General features: G+C 39.0%; 3 protein-coding genes across 3 annotated transcripts in view; 2 read left to right on the top strand and 1 right to left on the bottom strand.

Moving 5' to 3' along the window:
* The first annotated feature begins 204 nt into the window (after positions 1-204).
* Positions 205-9,817, top strand: LOC144471871 (lysosomal alpha-glucosidase). Its single transcript, XM_078184431.1, has 17 exons — positions 205-607; positions 672-1,127; positions 1,202-1,677; positions 1,789-1,963; positions 2,034-2,124; positions 2,214-2,382; positions 2,447-2,516; positions 2,605-2,709; positions 4,366-4,620; positions 4,708-4,910; positions 4,985-5,092; positions 5,175-5,352; positions 6,101-6,249; positions 6,480-6,564; positions 6,654-6,927; positions 8,888-9,087; positions 9,181-9,817. Exons 2-17 carry the CDS (start codon positions 696-698, stop codon positions 9,331-9,333), a joined length of 3,123 nt encoding a protein of 1,040 aa, XP_078040557.1. The 5' UTR covers positions 205-607; positions 672-695; the 3' UTR covers positions 9,334-9,817.
* A 91-nt stretch (positions 9,818-9,908) lies between these two features.
* LOC144471872 (uncharacterized) lies at positions 9,909-18,460 on the bottom strand. The gene is made up of 2 exons (XM_078184432.1): positions 18,366-18,460; positions 9,909-16,213 (listed from the first exon to the last, which is right to left on the bottom strand). The coding sequence occupies exon 2, from the start codon at positions 14,076-14,078 to the stop codon at positions 11,682-11,684; it is 2,397 nt and encodes a 798-aa protein (XP_078040558.1). The 5' UTR covers positions 14,079-16,213; positions 18,366-18,460; the 3' UTR covers positions 9,909-11,681.
* Positions 18,461-19,596: 1,136 nt separating this feature from the next.
* Ntan1 (N-terminal amidohydrolase 1) overlaps positions 19,597-20,408 on the top strand; it is a 59,165-nt gene continuing 58,353 nt past the window's right edge. Inside the window, exon 1 of the mRNA XM_078182453.1 lies at positions 19,597-20,196. The gene's annotated coding sequence lies outside the window, so the exon portion shown is untranslated. The remainder of the gene's footprint in view (positions 20,197-20,408) is intronic.

Below are 20,408 nucleotides of genomic sequence, written 5' to 3'. Positions count from 1 at the left end.
CATTCAGTAAAATGTTTTCCAAGATTTTTTTATATATAATCTGTATATTATTAACTTCAAGAGTGACTAAATACCGGAACAAAAGTTGATCATTTATTGTGTAGGGGTTATATTATTTGTAGTTTACCGAACGTAGAGAGAGACAGTGAGAAAAAAATAGTTATTGAAGGTCAGGTAGCCGCTACAATTTGAATTTTTTATATTTATTTAATTTGTAAAACCCTGTATTAGGGAATATGTGAAATGTATAAAGTGGACAATATTTCAATGAAGTTAGATTATTATGCTAAAAATAATATGAGAGTAGAGATAATCTGAAGGGGTGTGCAGTTGATAATTGTTGTGTATTCGTTGTGATAGTCACGAGACGCAACATTATACGGGATATAAATACCGTCTAACAAAGGATCGAAAGTGAACTAGTGAAAATAAATAAATTGTTGCTTCTGTCAACGAAAACTGGAAAGGCAAAGTTTTAAATTTCATTATTATAACATTTGCATATTTTGCACGAAGTATAACAAAACAAATAAATAAATTCCATCTGTATTCTGTGATATGCAACTAGAAGGTTATGAGATGAGTCAGTGTGTTACTGTTATTTAGGGTAAGTGTGTTTATAAATAAAATTACTAAACTGATAATTTAAAAACTAAATTATATGTTTGCAGTTATAAAAGTATACTTTATCGAAGATGATTATTAAAAGTGCAAATCACTCAGTTGCTAAGGAAAATGTTAAGAAATTAGATTCTTCAGAAAATAATCATTTAACAAAATTTTCAATGACTGATATATTAATTGATGGTACCGATGAACAGAAAAAACAATATTTAGTAAAACATACAGGGCTGAATTCATATTTAAGATATGTATTACCATGTGATCTTATCAGACTGACATTATCTCTTATTTTGTGCTGTATTTTGCTAGTGTTTATCATACAGACTAAATATATTCTTATTGAGAAGTATAGCATAGACATAAATTCTGTTGATGGTAATGGAACTGTCGTAGAAGCAGGGTTCATGTCAATTGATGTTTCTAATACCATGTTTGGTGAACAAGGATACCAGTATGACATATCATATGTACAGGAAGTATTTAAAACATCTAAAACTGTACAGGTATATTGTAAAGGAGGGAATTCTAGGCTTTTAAACTAGTCAATAGTAAGTACAGTAATTTTTCTTTTTTTTAGCAATGTCAAAATATTCCAGAGTATTTACGTTTTAATTGCCATCCTGAAAATGGTGCATCAGAATCGTCATGTTCAAAAAGAGGTTGTTGCTGGAATCCACAACAAAGCCAAATATCAACTATTAAACGTGATCCTTTGAGCTTTCCATACTGTTATTATCCTAGGAATTGGAGTTTGTACGAGTATAAGAATTACACTCATATTAAAAACGATTTCTATGGAATTCTCCAGTTAAAGGGAAATTCTTTTTATAAAAAAGATCTAACTCTCCTTAAAGTGGAAGCTAGCACAGTAGATGACTCGATTTTACGTATAAAAATAAGTGATTTGCTGAAAAATCGATACGAACCACCATGGCCTATTAGAACTAACAACAAACCATTTACAAGACAAAATATTGATACAAAATATACATTAGATGTTGATAAAATGAAGCCTGGGTTCAGAGTAAGAAGAAACTTTGATAATACAGTGCTGTAAGTAGTATGTTTCGAGTGAATTTACATATTGATCATATATTGATTGCAGCAACAAAGGAGTCATGTATACTGGTTCACTAAATATTAATGTTTCCTATTCATATTCAGATTTGATACGATTGGCGTTGGAGGTTTCATATTTGCTGATCAATTTTTACAAATAAGTGCTCTTTTACCAACACATAACATTTACGGTATTGGTGAACATAGATCAAGTTTAAAATTGAACACAAACTGGCAGATTTTTACATTGTTCAACAAGGATCAGCCACCATCGGAAAATGTATGTTTATATGAATTAATGTAATATTTTGTTTTTTTTTATTACATGAAGAGTATGTTTATGAATTTAGGCAAATTTATATGGATCTCACCCTTTTTATTTGATGGTTGAAAAATCTGGGAAAGCTCACGGAGTTTTGATGCTGAACAGTAACGCTATGGGTATCAGGCTTTTAAGAAACATTATTTTTTATTTTTTGACGATCACACTACCTATATTGGTTGTATGTAACATAGTTTTTTATTTTCAGATGTAATATTACAACCGTCGCCTGGCATTACTTTTCGAACAATCGGTGGTATTTTCGACATATATTTCTTTCTGGGACCGACTCCAGCAGATGTAATAAGACAATATTCAGAAATAGTGGGGAAACCATTTATGCCTCCATATTGGTCGTTAGGTTTTCATTTATGCAGGTATGCTTGATAATTAAAAATTAGTAAATTCAATCTCGTTTAATGTATATTATGGTAATTACAGGTATGGCTATGGAAGCTTAGAAGGAACAAAAAGAGTTTGGAATCGAACTATCGAAGCGGGAATTCCATTTGTAATGTTTACGTTTATTATACATTATATTTGGTGTAGAATATGATGGAAAAGTTTTGATGGGTTTAACTGATTTTCATTTTGTTCAGGATACTCAATGGAATGATTTGGATTATATGGAAAAAAACAATGATTTTACATACAATGTAGAAAAATTCAAGGATCTACCAAAATTTCTGGAGGAACTTCACTCGGTATGATACTAATGCGTTCGACATTAGATGGGGATAGATTTAAGGAATGATTCTTCGTGACAATATAAAACGAAAATTACGGGTGAAAGTTCAGTTTTCAAGTTATTGACAACCGAAGTACACCAATATTTTTCTACCTTGATCTCTCACACTAAATTTCAACTTATATAGTCATATAGAATCACCTTTCCAATTTTCTTTCAGATACTACGGAATAGTCTATATTTACATGTATAGACTGCTTTAGCATATGTGTTATAAGCTCATATTTAAAAATTAGTTATTAACATTTTTTAATAGACGGAGTTTTTGTTAAATTCCATGCGTTATTCCCGAGTAAATTTTAGAAATGTTTAAGAAATCTGTTTATACACGCGAATTTAAAACTACGTATCAATAATAGAGACTCGATGTCAAATTGACTTTGCATCAGTAATGATGACTTGATATGAAATAGATGACGTATTATTACCCTCTGGGGACGGAGCCACTCGACGGGCGAGCGTCGCTGTGGAGGACAGGTATTGGAACGCACAGTAAGGAAAATATTCACGTCGCCCGTTTGCGTTATAAAAACTAAAGCTTTATTCAAATAACTTTTTCATAAAATCCAACAAAGTTATAAACAAACAAATTTAGTCGTGTGTAGAATGTTATAAGATATGAAAAACGTGTAAAACTTTGCTGATTTCTCTGGCAGTGACACTGAAAGACTGACTTGACAAACTGGAATTCGTTCTGACCCTACCATGGTCTCGCATCGAAAGTTTACATTATACGGAAGATACGACTTCATTGTTAAAAGTCTTCAATTTCAATGAGAGACAACTAGACTTCTTAGGCTAGTATCCCCATGCGTATCTTATCGGTTAGGATGACAGACGTACGCGAGAATTAATACGCAAGACGTACAGCAGCAGCGCGACAATTGGGCGGCTATATGCCGACACGCGTCCGCAACAGTAAGAACGCTTGGGCGGCTATTTGCCGACACTCGTCCCCAAAGGGTTAATAGTTGTACCATAAGCGATACAAAGTTAATTTGATGTCACTTCATCATTAATTGATACATAGTCAATTTGACTTCAAGTCACCATTATTTATACATTGTATAGAGTCCATTTTACATCAAGTCATTAATTCTGTAATGATAGAGAGTCAATTCGATGTATATTATTACTAGTGTTAGGAGTCAATTTGACGTACACAACCAGTCTAAGTTTAATATTAATAGCAAATATGTCATAGATTAAACTTTTTTTTACAATTGACAACTTTCTACATAGATACTGAAATATCGTTTGCAATTCTAGATTAAAAAACATTTCTTGCCTCTGGTATCAATGAAAGCATAAATACTGGCTATTAAAATAGATACGTCTCATACATAAATTTCATTAATTCAGTCATGTACTTTATTAGTCTGTACCAAAATTTTATAAGTGTTCTTTCTATATGCTACAATTTTTTTTCTATAATTGTATTTAATATATTTATATAATGGAAATAATTAAATTCGCTTTTTATAATAAAGTTAAGCAAAAATCATGCAGATATTGTTGACGATAGATTTATAAATAATGGCTAATAACACGTATCGTAAAGCATCATGTATGATGTAAATACATAAAATGTTTCACATATATTGTACTTTAGAGGGGAATGCATTATATCCCGTTGATCGACGCTGGTATATCTGCCTCAGAAGTCGACGGATCTTATTTACCATACGATGAAGGCATAAAGAAAGATATATTTGTGAAAGATGAGGAAAATAAGCCATTTATTGGAAAAGTTTGGAATTATGGTTCCACGGCATGGCCTGATTATACAGATCCCAAGACTACCGAATATTTATTGCACATGATGAGCAATATGCACAAAAACTTTTCATACGACGGAGCATGGATTGTATGTATATTAGGCGTTACATTAACATGTCATTTTACAAGAAAATGATTTGATTATAATATTTGATTCATCCTTCGGGTTTACTAGGATATGAACGAACCATCAAATTTTTACGATGGTCATAAAAATGGATGTTCGAATAATAATTTAGATAATCCAGTATATGTGCCCAACGTGATGGGCAATAAGCTCGCAACAAAAACACTGTGCATGAATGCAAAACATTATTTGGGATTACACTACGATCTTCATAATACGTATGGTATAAGTCAAGCAGTAGCTACAAATAAGTAAGTACCAATGAGATATTGGCGATTAAGTAAACCCTAATCATCTATTTAATGGAAACATGAATTATATGTAGTGCCTTAACTAAGATTCGCAAGAAAAGACCGTTTATTATTTCACGATCGACTTGGGTAGGGCATGGACATTATGCTGGCCATTGGACTGGGGACGTATTTTCTACATGGTAAATGAATGTAATATGCATATAGAATAAGTTTTATCTTGACCAATGGAATGTTTGATTAATAATGTATCTAATTTATCAGGCATGATTTGAGAATGAGTATTCCAGAGGTTTTGTCGTTTAGTTTCTATCAAATACCAATGGTTGGTGCAGATATTTGTGGATTTAACTGGAATACTACGGCCTCACTCTGCAACCGTTGGATGCAGCTTGGTGCATTTTATCCTTTCTCTCGTAATCACAATTCCGACGACACTATAGTTCGTATACTTTTTACATTGAAAATCAATACATAGGTGTATAAATATAATAAGTGCAATTAATATATACGTGTTATAATCCGGTATACGTGCATTGAAATACACGGATAGTAAATGAATACGCGGGTTGTACATTGCAATATAGTTTTCATACAACTAATTTGCGATACACAAAACATCAATTGGTAGGTTACAAATTGAACAAACGTAATTTTTATTAGTATACTTCTATCATTGACCTTTCTATTTTAGTGCAAAAGAGATCTTGTGTATTTACGTTCTCTAGCAAAGACCGTTCCTTTTTGCTCCTATAATGTTGATTCGCATATTTTGATATGCGTCTATTTTTGCAGAAAGAAGTACGCATATATTAATTACACATGTATGTAAATACACGTACATACGTGGAACCTTAATACACGTTCATAATCGTGATTTCTAATATACATACCTAGGCATTAGAATGTTTGATTTCTTGATATGTATACAGGGTGTCATGGAACTGTTGGTAAAACCGGTAAAGAGACGATTCTACATGCATAAATAAGTCGGAAAAGAATACCATTTTGTCATGTCTGGTCATGACGTACTAATTCTACTTCTTGTCATACTATAAGCCACACGAGCTTGACGCATTTTTCAACTCAGTTTCCTCAAAAACTGTTTTCGATTTATTTTTTGTCATAGAATCAACCTATATCCGGTTGTACCACCAGTTACAAAACATTCTGAATATCTGTATGAGTAGGAACAAGATCCAGTCGCCATGGGTGAGTTAGTTGTACGATCGTCGAAACGCGCTCTGGAGATACGGTATCGACTCTTACCTTATTTGTACACTTTGTTCTTCCGAGCGCACAAATTTGGAGACACTGTGGCACGTCCGTTATTTTTCGAGTAAGTATGCTTGTTGCAGAGTGGAGAATTTTTCTAATTTAGCTAGTTTTGGTTCAAAGTCCGATTATCTAATGATTTATGGCATTTGAGAATAGCTAGAACAGTTTTGGATATAAGAACTTCTGTTATTAGAAGATTATTACAAGAACTGTATTATCATACAAACTGTATTATCATACAAACTGTATTATCATACAAACTGTATTATGTATTATCATACAATCTTTCAGATTCCCGGATGATCCGGTCACTGTTGATATCGATACACAATTCCTATGGGGTGCTTCTCTGATGATTGTTCCAGTTTTAGAAGAAGTATGTCTCCATAAGCAAAGAATAGAAATTAGCATCGAGTTCTTAAAAATGTGGTAATAATAACACGGATTACGTTCATCTGTTATCAGAAAGAGGTGAATGTTTCTGCTTATCTTCCACAAGGAATATGGTATGATTACTACACAAAAGAAGCTCTATCCAGTGATGTCGGTCAATGGCGCACGTTGGATGCACCGCTCGACACTATACCCTTAATGATTCGCGGAGGATCCGTTTTACCTGCGCAGAAGCCAGCTGCCACTACAACTGCTAGTAGGAAAAACAATTTCGAATTGTTGGTTACATTGGACGAAAACCAAACTGCGAAAGGAGAATTGTATTGGGATAGTGGTGACGGTTTAGGTACTGTGATTGACATATCGAAATGTAATGTAGCGCTTAATTTCATCCGTCATACAATGATTTAATGCGTGAAAATTTATTCTAGTATTTGGTGTTGATATTATTTTTTTCATAAACCAAAAAACAAGAATGTGTCATTTGGTTTAAGATTTGAGATTGATCAAGCTACATCATATAAGTAAACCCATGAAATTCAAGAGTTTAAAAACAACTGTTAACATTGTGACATCCATGGCTGTGATGATACAAAGTATTAATAACAGTTAAGATATTCATTCGTAATATCTTTTGTTTGCAACTAAATTTTAAACGCCGTTTAATTTCTTTTCACGTGCATTGACAGATTTCAGCATATTAATTAAAAATACACATTCATAGTGTTGTCGATAAGCGCTTTTCTCGAAACTACTTTCAAAGAATGTGGGTGGCCTTCAGTTTTTTAACCAGAATGTTATAAATCTATAAAGTGTACAGTAAGTGCACGGTTTTTAAAGTTGTAGAAGTCAGGAATGACGGTGTTTATAGAACACCATGAATAAATGTGAATATTTTGTTCTATAGAAATATCACATTATACGAATTATTTTAATTCTATTCTGTCAAATATCAACATGTTCTATAATAAAAATAATATGTTATCTCACCATAAGATTATAAATGTTTTATTAAGAAGTCATAAAATTATAGGGGACTATTTTTGGACTTACTATTACAACATACAGTTATGACAATGGTCAGGAATAGTCAATCTCTTTAATAGGCTCTGTAATATAAAATTTACATAAAGAATGGAAAGGGAAAAAAAAACATTTATAATTTTGTTATTTTCGTTCTAACTTTGTTACAAAACATTTACAGTTGTATGTTTATATAACATTTCCTTCTTATTTTTCCATTATAAAACATGTTGATACTATCATGCGGGATAAAATTGAAATGCCGTTATGCGAATACTTGAATTTAATGAGAGAACAATATTAGGTTCGAACATTTCTTTACAAATTGTTTTAATTTTTTTAAGTATATAAATATTAGTGATAAAATTAAAAATTTGTGAAAAAATTCTAGTTATCTTAAACATTTTATAAAGTTATTTACTTTATGAATGTAAGAATACCTGATCACATTTCACGTATTTTCAATAATTTCTGTTGCAGTTTTACGGATTCAGGTTACTATACTATACATATATCATTTTTTTTTACACTAGTATATTGTTTTGATTACTTTTTTCTTCGATTTAAGGAAATATTTGGATTAGCCGTTTGAGTTAAAACAGTTGTAATGCTATAGCTTTTATACATTTGTATTTATCTTTTGATTATAAATAACTATTATTTGAGATTTGAAGTATTTACAACATTTAGAGTTATAAATTGAGTCACCCATTTAATTCAAGATTGGTGCTGTTGAAAAAGTGAACTAAACATTCTTTTTGAATTTGAAAGAGTCACACTTAATTTAAAATCTTGTTACTAAAGTAGCAGATAATTGTAGAAATTTAGCTGTTTTATTTTTTTAAAAATGATTAGTTTAAACTTAGTAAGAAGTCGATTTTCCAGAGAGAATTATAGAACAGATTTAGAAAGCTTAGTTTCAACGAAAAATGAATTTGACGCTTTCCATACCTTTGTATTAGGTATGCGGCGAGTAAAACAATTCATAATAACCATTTATTTTTGTGTTAAGAGAAACATTATTTAGAATACTTGTTTGATTTTACTAGAAGAAAATGAAATGCATATTTCAATTATGTATCTTTATAACTTTATAACTAAAGTCTTCACAATTTTGGAAAGGTTGTTTAACAATATAAAACGAAGTATGCAGAGCGCGGTTTGTGAAGTACACTAATCAGAATATTTTATTTCGATAGATTTCAGATGTTTCATAAAGCGTTTTCGAAATTCTATTTTAAAAGTGGAACGATTAACTGAATAATCTTTCATGATTTTTGCAGACACGCTTGAAAAAGGACAATTCCTGTGGTTATTGTTCAGCGCAAAAGGCAATAGCCTCTCTTCCTTTAGACAGGAAAAAAATGCATTCATGGAGCCGATGATTCTCGATCAGATACAAATATGGGGTGTTGCGTCGAACGTTACGAATGTTTTGTTGAATGGTCGCGAGATCAAGTACCAGTATAACAGTACAGAAAATGTAAGTTATTTTGTTTCTGTGGTTTCGCATCTTTTAGTGATAAATTTTGCTTAATGCAAGATCTCAACGAAGAATGGTTTTGAAATTTTCCAGAGCTTTACTACGAGCAACCTGCGGATCGATCTGAAGAAAGATTTTAAGCTGGAATGGAAATACAATCGATTGCACAAACCGAAAATGACTAACGACGATTATAATACGGTCATTCCAATTGCTGACGATAATGTTCGTGTCATAATCTTTTGAATAATCGTTCCCCGCGAAATTACACGAGTATGTTTTTATTTTTTACTAGTATAGTATATTGAAACACGACCCCTTTTTTTTACCTGTAAATGTATAATCCCAAAACCGCATGTACTTTTTCGTACGCGTTTAAATATAAATATATAACACATAAAGAAAAAACATTTTTATTCGAATCACCGTTCTATCGTACAAGAAGTACTACTGCGTAGCGTACACACTGAGCAGTACAACGCAGGACAGTAATATTTATGGCACTAATGGAAAACAATAAATAGAACTTTGAATCTTTCAGATAATGCGTTTAACGAAAATATAGGAGGAAAAATGCACAACGGTTGTTCGCAATTCCTACACGAGCAACGGTAAAAGATAACAAAACACGCTTTTTTGCGCACGCGTTATTGACAACTTTTTGTTGATCAACAACGTTACTTTTTCTCTTTGGCACCATAACTTAAAAGTAACATCAGAACAAGACCTTGCCGTCGAAACATCGAAATCTGTGCTTCCAGTTCCGTCGTTTTAGCCTTCTGCCCCCCCCCCCCCCCCCCCCCCTCCCTACTTATTTTTTTTCATTCTTTTCCTCTCTCTCTCTGTCTCTTTCCTCTTTCGAATGCGACCAAATACACGATTCTCCTTTGACCTCGATTTTTATTCTATATTCAATGTCCCGTGACCTCTATTTGCATTTCTACGACAAACGGAAAAGTAGATTTCGATCTTTCGAATAAATTTCAGAGTTCCCTACTGTCGTTTATGGCGACGGTCGTCCATCTTCCATGACAGTGTTCTGATCTTCGAGTTTGTCGTCGAATTCGTTTGATTGCCAACAGAACTGCATACTGTTTGGATGCTGGCGAATCGTATTCAATTTATCGAGTGCTTTTCTGTCGAAGATGTCCGCTCGATGATACTTGGACGAAACGTTCGTTTTTATCATGGAATAGCACCTTGTCCAATTTTCTACAGTATTAAAACACGATCGACGAATCAAAAATATTCACGTGTTACAATACCCATACAATAGAAAACGCATCAACGCATACTGGTCGTTTCTTTTTTTCACTCTGAAACAAACGCATCGCATGGTTATCTTGTAACATATATCTATATGTGTATAAGCATATATATAGATATGTATATATATGTATGTATGTACAATATATATATATATGTATATATAATATATATATCTCCTTTTCAATGACTAATATATATCAATCTTGTAACCTTCTTCATTATTGTCTGCTCACATTTACTTACAGCGCTATCTAAACGACGTCGAGTTTCTTTCGAGCAACGCGTGCCAAGCAATTCAAATGATAAGTGCGAACGCGTATAGCAGCGTTCGATAACGAGCAGTGATATCAATTACAGAAGGTTAAGGCCCTTCGGCATCGAAGTCTCCATGACCGAAGTGACGGTGCGTTGTACCATTCTTTCGCTTCCCCTTGCTACGCGTTTCGTACATAAGGATTATACATACTGCCATTGAAACTTCGAAACCAAGATTCGTTCACGACCATATCGCGTTGCGCCAAAGAAACCGACGAACTATCGGCAATAATGATACGCGTACAATTTTTTGATACGCGCTCAAACTTACCGGTGCGCGTATAACGCGCATATCTGCGAATACGAATATAAGTCGATGACGTTCTGCCGAAAGAATATATATCTCTATGTATATGTTCGTTTGCGCCTGTGAATGTTTACGTATACGTATATATCGCGACAGACAAAATGTCATAGAATATAGGATCGCTCGTAGCCTCTTTGATTTTGATAAAAGATAGCTCGTGAACCTAAGTGAACGTACGTTAAAACGTGCAATTAGAGCAATGCTCCAAGGACATTGTAAGGGCGTGCACATTCTCATGCATTCTACATACATAATATAGTTAACAAATATGGCAAGAAATTTCCAACAGTTCTCCGTGCCTGTTTGAGAAACGCAGCTACGTAACTTAAATATAGCCGTTTCTCTTGATTTCCGAATCTTCGGGTGAGCGACACGTCTACCCTCCGAACTGCTAATACGGAATCGGCGATACAATTACGCATGGCACTATGAAGAAAATAAACGCGGTCGCGTTATCGAGCACCGCTAACGAAACGTCGATTCGATTGGTTTAAAAGATCCCCAAACACCGAACCGAAGAAGATACATTTATTCGCATTTGCACTTTGGACTAGCATGTGACAAGGTTAACGTAAAACGAATTTACAGTCTCGAGTTCGGGATATATGAAGAAGAAGAAGAAGAGATGGCGAACGAAACAAAACGAATGGAAATTGTGTGATCAGTCCGGCTCGGCGATGATTGTCGCCGAACCGATTCTCGTTTAGGTGGCGGTAAGCGTTTCCAAAATGTCTTCGGGAGACTTGTTCAGCTTGCAGAAATTCTCCCAATGTTCTTTGGGCACCGTCCATTTTAGGAATATTTCCAGATTCTTCGTGAGACTCTCGAGTTCGGTGAGCCCGTCGCGAGTGACCGGATTCTTACCGGCGGATAACAAAGAGTCCCGAAGTACCTCGTCGATCAGCCGTTTTCCGAATCCGAGCTCGTCCAGCCTCTCCTGCTTGCTGATTCTCTTGAGCAAGACTGCCAGCAACAGTCTCATCCTCTCGACGGACATTGTCCTATACTTGGAGGACGTCGCTGGCGTCGTTGGCAACGGCAGTGGAGGTTTCTCAACAATTTCGTTAAAGAACGTGTTCGTGCTGGCCGAACTGGTGGCGGTCAGACGGCTCGACATCGGTTCCGGGTGGCAGGTCTTTTCGTGGCACTCGAGATCGTTCTTGATCCTGAAGAAACTCTTGCACCGTTTGCAAGCGTATGGCTCAGTACGTCCGTGGATGCATTTCATGTGCTTTTTCCAGTGGGGTAGTTGAGTGAAGCCGGCATTGCATTCGGCGCACTTGAACGGTCTCTCGCCAGTGTGCCTTCTGGTGTGAAGCTTGAGAGCCGTCGAGTGCGCGAACGCTTGCCAGCAGACCAAACACCTGAATGGCCTCTGACCCGAGTGCGTCCGCTGGTGTACGGTCAGCTGAGACTTTTGCGCGAACCTTTGGCCGCATGTGGCGCATCCATGGGGCCGGTCGCGCGCGTGCGTCCGCATGTGCTGGGGCAGATGACCCTTGAACGTTTTGTTGCAGATCACGCAGAGGAACGACTTCACATCCCTGTGCAGGCATTCCAGGTGTTTCTTGAGTGCGTCCCGCCGCACGAACGCCCTGCCGCAGATGTCGCACTTGTGATCCTTCTGGCCGTTGTGCCGTTTTACGTGCAACGCCAAATTCGCGGCGCAGGTGAACGTGCCGGAACACAGGCCGCAACGATACGGTTTTACCTGGCTGTGGGTGCGCCGGTGTTGCACTAACTGGCCGCCCCTCGCAAAACTCTTGTCGCACTCCGGACATTTGTACGGCTTGAACCCTGTGTGCGTCCTCACGTGGAGCTTCAACCTCTCTTTCAACGGAAACTCTTTGCCGCACTCGTCGCATTTGAAGACCGGTCCCGCGCCGTGCACTATCTTGTAGTGGTTGCGCAGTCCCCCACTGCCTTTGAAGCGCGCCTCGCACACTACGCAACAGTATTTCTTCTCCTCGTTTCCGGTATCGCCGCCGCTTCCTCTTCTCTTCTCGTTACCCGCATCGTTCGTCGTCGATTTACTCGCGTCTTTGTCCCCCGCGTTGTCTCGATCCACGTCATTATCGTCGTCGTCATCATCGTCGTATTCGTTTTTGCTCGTCGAAGATCCAGCAATGCTGATCTTGTCGGCCAGCATCAACGAACTTTCGCAGATGTCCTCTACCTTGTCCGAATTCGAGCGTAGCACGTTGTTATTTTCGCTTTCGAGAAAGTAATTCGCCGCTATGATAGCTTCGATGTTAAAACCGGAGGTCTTCCCATCCGGATCGCAGCCGTGATCGAAACCACGATCGAATAACGCGCCGTCGGTTCCCGCCGAGTAATCGCTCTCATAAATACGGTTCGCAGGCTTGTCGCGTATCGGATCGAGCGCCACGTTCAAATCCAACGAGTCCCGACGGAATGCATAAATTTCGTCGCCAAAATCTTTGCTCTCATTGAACACCGGATACGCATCCTCCTCTTGTCCGTACACCGAAAACACAAACGCTTTCTCGTTCGTCTCGTCGTTTCTTTCCACCGGTCGTCGTTTCGCCGACTCTCCGTTTCCATCAGATTCCTCGCCACCCTCGAAACCCTCGACCGTTCCCTTCCTAGACGAATTCGCGAGCACCACCGAATCACCCTTTCTCGTGACATCCTTCTGCCTTCTCCGAACAGCATCACCCACGCCTTTCCCTTTCCCATCGATAGCTGACTTTCCTACTCGCCCGGATCTCTTTCCGTTCTCCCGTTTTCGTCGACGATCTATTCTCTCGTAGGGTGAGAAGTTGCGCAAGCGGAACTGTTGCTCGTTCTCGTTAAAGCTCCGAAGCACTTTCAGAGCATCCGTGGTCGCGTCCGCGGCCCCGTTCGAGTGAACGTCCCCGCTCGTTTTCGCGTCAGCGTCGCAACCGCTACCTCCGCCGCCATCACCGCCAGTACCTCCTCCTCCGTCACCATCGCCCGTGGGTCTCGCAAAATTTTCGTTTTGCCTGATCCGCGATTGTTTCACTGGCAACAATTCCGTCAATTGAATTTCCTCCTGCGCCGGTTCAGGCCCTATCGCTCGGGTCGAAACGTCCTCTTGCATATCGACAATCGCCATTCATCTACCGTTCGCTCATTATTCTCGAAAAATCTATGGAACCTCTCACGCGACGCGCATCGACCGACGGAAATCCACGGGCGACCGACAGGAGAGCTGGTCGTCGGCAAAAGCGCGTACAGTCGCGCTCGTAACTCGACCACGGTTTGCTTATCGGACCCTTATCTCTTCTACAGAAAAGCCGTCTACGTCTCTCTCTCTCTCTCTCACACACACACACACAGACACTCTCCCTCCCTCTCTCTTTCATCGACTGTAACGCGTTCTCGTCTACCGTCCTCGATTCGTTGTCGACGAAATCCACGGTTCCACGATATCGATTTCTTATTTACCGTACCGTGCAGATTGATCTCAAATTTAACGTCGAGCTTTCTTTTTTTCGAGATACCAGAAAAATCGGTGTAACTCGACTCGAACTTTTCGATAGGCAGGCAGATGCGTGGCTCGATTCGATCGGCAACGTGGTGTCGAGGAGGGTGTAAAAGGTACTGAGAACAAACTTTTTGTTGATCCTTTCGACATTGACAGACTTTGAGAGCAGTATTCATCCGCGACTTGGCGGCAACGATATTGATATACGTTTACCGAAAACTATTTATCCCCCCTTCGAAAGTGGCGCTTCGATTCCCAGACGGTTCGTGCACGCGTTCGAATCACCAGAAAAGGGAAGATGGGAGGTACCGGAAGTCGTGTATCGGCGTCAGCTACGAACGCGTTTCGATAGGTTAGGACGCGACGTCTCTTTCCCAAGGTCGGCTGCTCGTCCTCGCCGAAGAAACGACCGCGGATTCGAGGGTGGTGGTGGTGCCTGTTCGCTCGCTACTCCGCTCGGCCACTCAGCCGTCCGCCCGTTAGAGGAATAGGTTGCCGTCGATCGAAACGAAACGGAACCAAATGGAATGAAACTGAACGAAACGCAACGAAACGAAGTTTCTCGACGCTCAGAGCTTGGCGCTCGTCACCGCGACGATCGACCGACTGCGAAAGCTTCTTCCTCACGACGGCACGTCGCTTTCTCGACAGCGATTGCGCGCCTTTTTCCACGCAAGCGCAATTCGCGGTCGATATCGGTCTGATTTTCTACCCTTCTCGCTACCCCTCTCATCGGCGTCTGTCTCGCCGCCCCCGCGCGAGTTTCCTTTTGGTACACCCTTTCCGTTCTACCAAATGCTTGCTCCGGTATCTCGTCTTTCTCCGCCGACTTGCATTCGTTGGCCTTTTGCACCTGTCCGGGCGACCATCATTGTTTCTCCCTTCGTTGGTCTTTACTTTTCGTCTCGTCGCCCGATTTCTGACGATCGAGCCCCTCGCAACTATTTCACTCTCTTATAGAATGTCCAACGCCCGGCGCGCGACAATTGGATCGAATACGTCGACGCTGGCTAACAGCGCGCATCGATGTTACCAGCCACGGCAGCGATTCAAACAAGTCCGTCACATGGCGCTTTGCTCATATGATCCCATAAGCTGCTTCGATCGTCAATCTTGAAGTCGTCTCGATGCAAAATTCTGGCTCGCTGTCGTTCCCTCTTACGATTATTCCGAAACCTATCCGATCGTTGAATACGACCTCCGGCACGAAGACATTTTTCCTATTTAGATATGAATTCTTTGGCAATGGCATTCCCTTTGGTAATTTCGATGCGGTGGAAACGCGATCTCAGAGTTTGCTGTTTGCGCGAAGCAACGTTCCCTCGACAACGCGATTTTTACCGTCTTGAGACGGTGAGAATGTAATACAACGCAAGGAGATGTCAGACGATTTCCTCGCTTATCGCGGTTCTATGTCTATGCTTCCACTTTCGAGACGAGTTCCGAGTCGATCATATAATCTTGCCTTATCTCAGCCACGTCATAATTTCCGCTTTAAAAAGTCTCTTTCTTTCCTGACTAGATTGCGTTCGGTAACGAGAACGAGGGCGAGAATGAAACTGAAAACGTGAACGTGAACGTGAACGATATCTGGTCGTCCCCGGCCTCATAGCCCACAGTTTTTCTCCTAAAAATAATACGCGGCATCTACGACAGTACAAATTTGCTCTCGCCTGAATTAGTAAGCTGTGTTAGTAGCTTTTAGCCTTCCCCCTCTGCGAATCGCCCTCTCGATTAGTGAAAAGCCAAGAACCCATCACCATCTGAAAGAAACGAGAAACACCGATGGCATTTCTTTCAAGATCTCTTATCGAATCGCCTACGCGACGACGATGTGCGCCACTCGCTTCTGGTCGTTCCCAGCGAGCCGACCGACGCTCACGACGTCGACAACGCGGCTGTCGTCGCCGAGACGCTCTTTTTGAAACTTGAAAAACGGTTGATAGGCCGTGCACCGCACACTCGTCATTTCATCGATCAATTAATCACCGTTCAACCGCGCTTACCACGAAACAAACCACTGGGGGATTGTATCGGTACGTAACAATAATTTGCTCACGTTCGTAACCCAGCCGTTTCCGGCTCTCAGCGCCGCGCTAGTCGGCGCAGACATTGATCGGTTCCATGCATTTTCGCAACGCACAGTGGGCTGGATTTAATTTTTTCAAGAATTGTACACGTTCTCCTACAACGCGTCAAACAAAACCGACAATGTGGTGATAGAATGCGAAAAACAACTTTGAGAATACAAATTTTTTGCTTCTAGTTTTATTAATGGCTACTCATGGCGAATTCGTATGCTTCCGCAAACGAAATCTGCGATACTAGTAAATTTACAACTTGATATTACGCGAAGAAAATTTCCAAAAAATAAAGCGATATACTTGTTAGTTATTAGATTTAGAACTAATAAAGGTCAATACTTTTTTACTCAGAATTTCATATCCTTCCATATTTTGATATAAAAAATATAGTATTCTATTTAATAAAGAAAGTTGACCTTTAAATCTTCGTAACGTCTACACCTATAAAAATATAAATGCTCTACATAGTGTCCTGTTTTCAACTACGCAACCTTCAAAAAACATTTTTGTGTCCAACGCATATATTCGAAATTTAAGTGGATAAACAGATAGAAAAACGACTTTTAAAATCTTCAGTTCTTTTTACATAATTCAATGTAATACCTTGATAATTTTATACATAATATTAGATTGTAACATGAGTTAGTCCTGCTTTGTTATCTAATTGCGTAACAAGGTTTTGCCGTTTCATTAGCAACTTCACTCTATCAGGAGTGTTACCTCTTTTCTTGCTTAGGGTTCAGTGATTATTTCTGCGCAAGTCTGTTTGCAATCGGTGATCTTTGCTACTCTCTATAAAAATTTTCCTAATAGAAAATTATTGATTTAAAAATATCTTAATAACTTATCATTTTAAGTCTCACCTTTTATAATATTATTTTGTAAAAAAGTATTAAACATTCCATTTAAAAAAAAACTGGAAGTGATTTTTGTATCTCGATAAAAAAGCTAAGTAACGAAAGAATAGATTAATAATATTATCTTTTTTCGTAAATCGAATGTTTTGCGAATTGTTTAAAGTCGTCATATTATAAGACTCACCCTATACATTAATTGTGTATATCAATGTTCATGTGTCATTCTACAAAAATGAAAAGAATTAGACTTTTAAAAATGAATTATTTTACTGAGTAGATACTCTTTTTACGTAATTGTAGACATTGTACCTGATTGGTGTTTTTAATATAAACAAACATTTGATTTCCAACAAAAATTACATCGAACCCACTGCGTAGTGCACGAAATCTGGTGAACGTAATAATATAACGTAATTCTTTAAATTGAAATTTTGCTCATTGCTCATTGTGTTTACCACGATACATTGCAAACGTTACAATTATTTTCATAATTTTATTATTTCGAGTAAATAGGAGTTAGATGACGCGAATTTAACCAATTATTTGACGCTTCTAATAGAGATCAATGTCGAAGATTGATATTTAAGCTAATTAAGCGATTTACGCGGTTGCGAGTATTTTCGTTTGCATTGTATAGAAAGAGTACTTGTATGAAGAAAAAAAATGAGCTCACGCGCTTGCACACTATACACGCTCTCCTTGGCGCTTGTGGTTGAATTTTATCGCGACGACGAGATGCGACGAAACACGACGATACACGACGAGACGAGACCAGACGCGAGGAAACGAAACGAAACACGACATGTGCGCATTGAACTTCCCAGTCTTGAAAGAGATGGCTCGTGAGCATTGCGAGATTTCATCGGTCGAACAATGCGAATTTCCCGCCAGTCCGAAATGCTCCGTCCGACTCGATCACCGAATGAGGACGTGTTCTCCGTGGAGTTTCGTACATCGACGATAGTTCTACTTACCAGAAACGAAATGGCTCGGGATTTCAGCTATCACGACGAGGAAGAAGCTTGCTCGTGAAGCGTCCACTCAACCCTACCCCCGTATCGCCATCTTCGACTCTGCCGATGAAACCGACGAATCGACTAGAGGGCCGAAATGCAGCCTTAACAAATCATCGTGTCATCTGGTTCTAACAGATGGCGCAAGATATGCCAATTGAATCGGAGGATGTATGTTTTCAAAGTTTGTCCAAGAACTTTCAGAGTTTAAGGGTGAACTTATTACTTATATTTGAAAATAAATTCTACGCATAAGTTTATAGTTGGCACAAATTTGGAATGTTTGAATTTAGGCTTCGCTGTTTGATACTTGTCGAGTTTGCGACAATTATTTTGACGTATTCAAGAAATATTTTTTAACGAGTATAAATATCCTCAGTTGGTAACGTAGGTCCCTTTGTGAAACTATTTCAGCCACGCCCGAGCGATTGGTTCACGCCGATACCAGACGATACCTAATCTATGAATTATGTGTCTACGGTGATACGCGTCCAAGAAAGAGTTAATGAATTAACGCGTGCGCGTTATATCATCGTCATATACTACCGGAAAATGTGTATCTTTTCGGTTGTGAATCAGCTTAAACTGACTATATGTAATTTTTACTGTTGGTCGAGAAAATCGAGGCATTCGACACGACGCAATGATTTTTCTTGCTATTTGAAACAATTTGCGCATGGTAATTAGTATCGCAGAGATTTCAATGCCACAAAATCTATTACAACCGCATTCTTCATCAACATTTAACATCCGTTGACATTGTTCTCAAGAACCATTGAACTGTTTGCTGATTGATTGAAAATGCAACATGCGTATTAAAGTATCAAATGGCTGCTGCGGTGCGATGGCATTCGACTTATTTTTGTATTTTCATTATTTGTTTATGATGTTTTCAAAAGATCATTCCGCTTTTATAAATCGTGTACACATAAAGTGAATCCTGATAGTACTTTGTTAGTTGCAATAAGATTATAAATCGATAAAGGAAAGGGCATAATAATAGTGTTGCTATACCATTAATTTATGTTTATATTGGTGAAGTTGAAAAATGTAAGTAAATACAAGGAAATTTTTGTGACGCGTGATCGTAACTTGTTAGCGAAGATTTCGAAACGTGAGTCAAAAGACGCCATATTGCCGCGCGAGCCGAGTAGCGGCGGAAACGGACGAAGTTGGAATCAAGGAGTCGACGAAGTCGAGCTTGGAAACCGAGTGTCAGTGCGAACGGTACGGAGAGCGCGATCGAGTCTAAGCGTGTTCGTTCTGATCTGTTCTCTGATTTAACTCTGTTTCTTTCCGTTTGTCTGTCTCTCACTATCTCAATTCGGACCGTGACAACGTTGTTGGTGGTCTGCCGTCTTCGATTCACGGATCGAGAGTGACGCGGTTGCCAATATATCGTGTCTCCTCTTCTCGTGTTCACTTTTCTCTTCTTGTGGTTAGTCTGCTCCCGTGTTTATCTCTAGGTTGCTGAGTCTCTCCGTCGGATCCGTTTCGTACCGTTCCGTTCGGGTATGCGGTACGCTCGATACTGGCGCGCGTACTCTATCGCGTACGACCACGTCGACGTCGACGTCGATGACACCGCTAACGCTGACCGCTGACGTTTTGATTTCGATCGGCCGTGTCGTGTGTGTTTGCCACCAGTTGCGTGTTGCGCAACTTCGGTTTTACGACAGCCAGCTTCTCTCGTGCCGGCGTGCTATTCGGGTTCGATAGTCGACATTGGACATCGCATCCCTTTTCCAACCTGACACTTCTTTCGATTCTTGCGATCGACTCGACAACGCGGGTGAGTACGCTCTGTTCTTGGATTGCATGGAAGTCGATGTCGTCCTCGCATTAACTTCGATGTATCGAACGACCGTACATGCTGCTCGCGGCGATATGAACGATGCTCGAGTTCTGTCAGATCGTAGGAATCGCTTGTCGACAATTTATTATGATTTAAGTTTATTGATCAACTAACAAATTCACCGTAATCTCTTCAATTTTAATGATTAT

This window comes from Augochlora pura, chromosome 6 (assembly GCF_028453695.1).
Source record: "Augochlora pura isolate Apur16 chromosome 6, APUR_v2.2.1, whole genome shotgun sequence".
In the NCBI taxonomy this organism is placed as follows: Eukaryota; Metazoa; Arthropoda; class Insecta; order Hymenoptera; family Halictidae; genus Augochlora; species Augochlora pura.
The sequence above is the reverse complement of the archived record's forward strand: the minus strand, read 5'-3'. Positions and strand labels throughout refer to the sequence as shown.

Excerpts from the sequence above, each read along its gene's own strand:
- LOC144471871 (XM_078184431.1), top strand. The coding sequence starts at position 696 with ATGATTATTAAAAGTGCAAATCACTCAGTTGCTAAGGAAAATGTTAAG. Across the intron at positions 2,710-4,365 it reads TTCTGGAGGAACTTCACTCG|AGGGGAATGCATTATATCCC; the intron begins GTATGATACTAA and ends ATTGTACTTTAG. Across the intron at positions 6,250-6,479 it reads GCACGTCCGTTATTTTTCGA|ATTCCCGGATGATCCGGTCA; the intron begins GTAAGTATGCTT and ends ACAATCTTTCAG.
- LOC144471872 (XM_078184432.1), bottom strand. The coding sequence starts at position 14,078 with ATGGCGATTGTCGATATGCAAGAGGACGTTTCGACCCGAGCGATAGGG.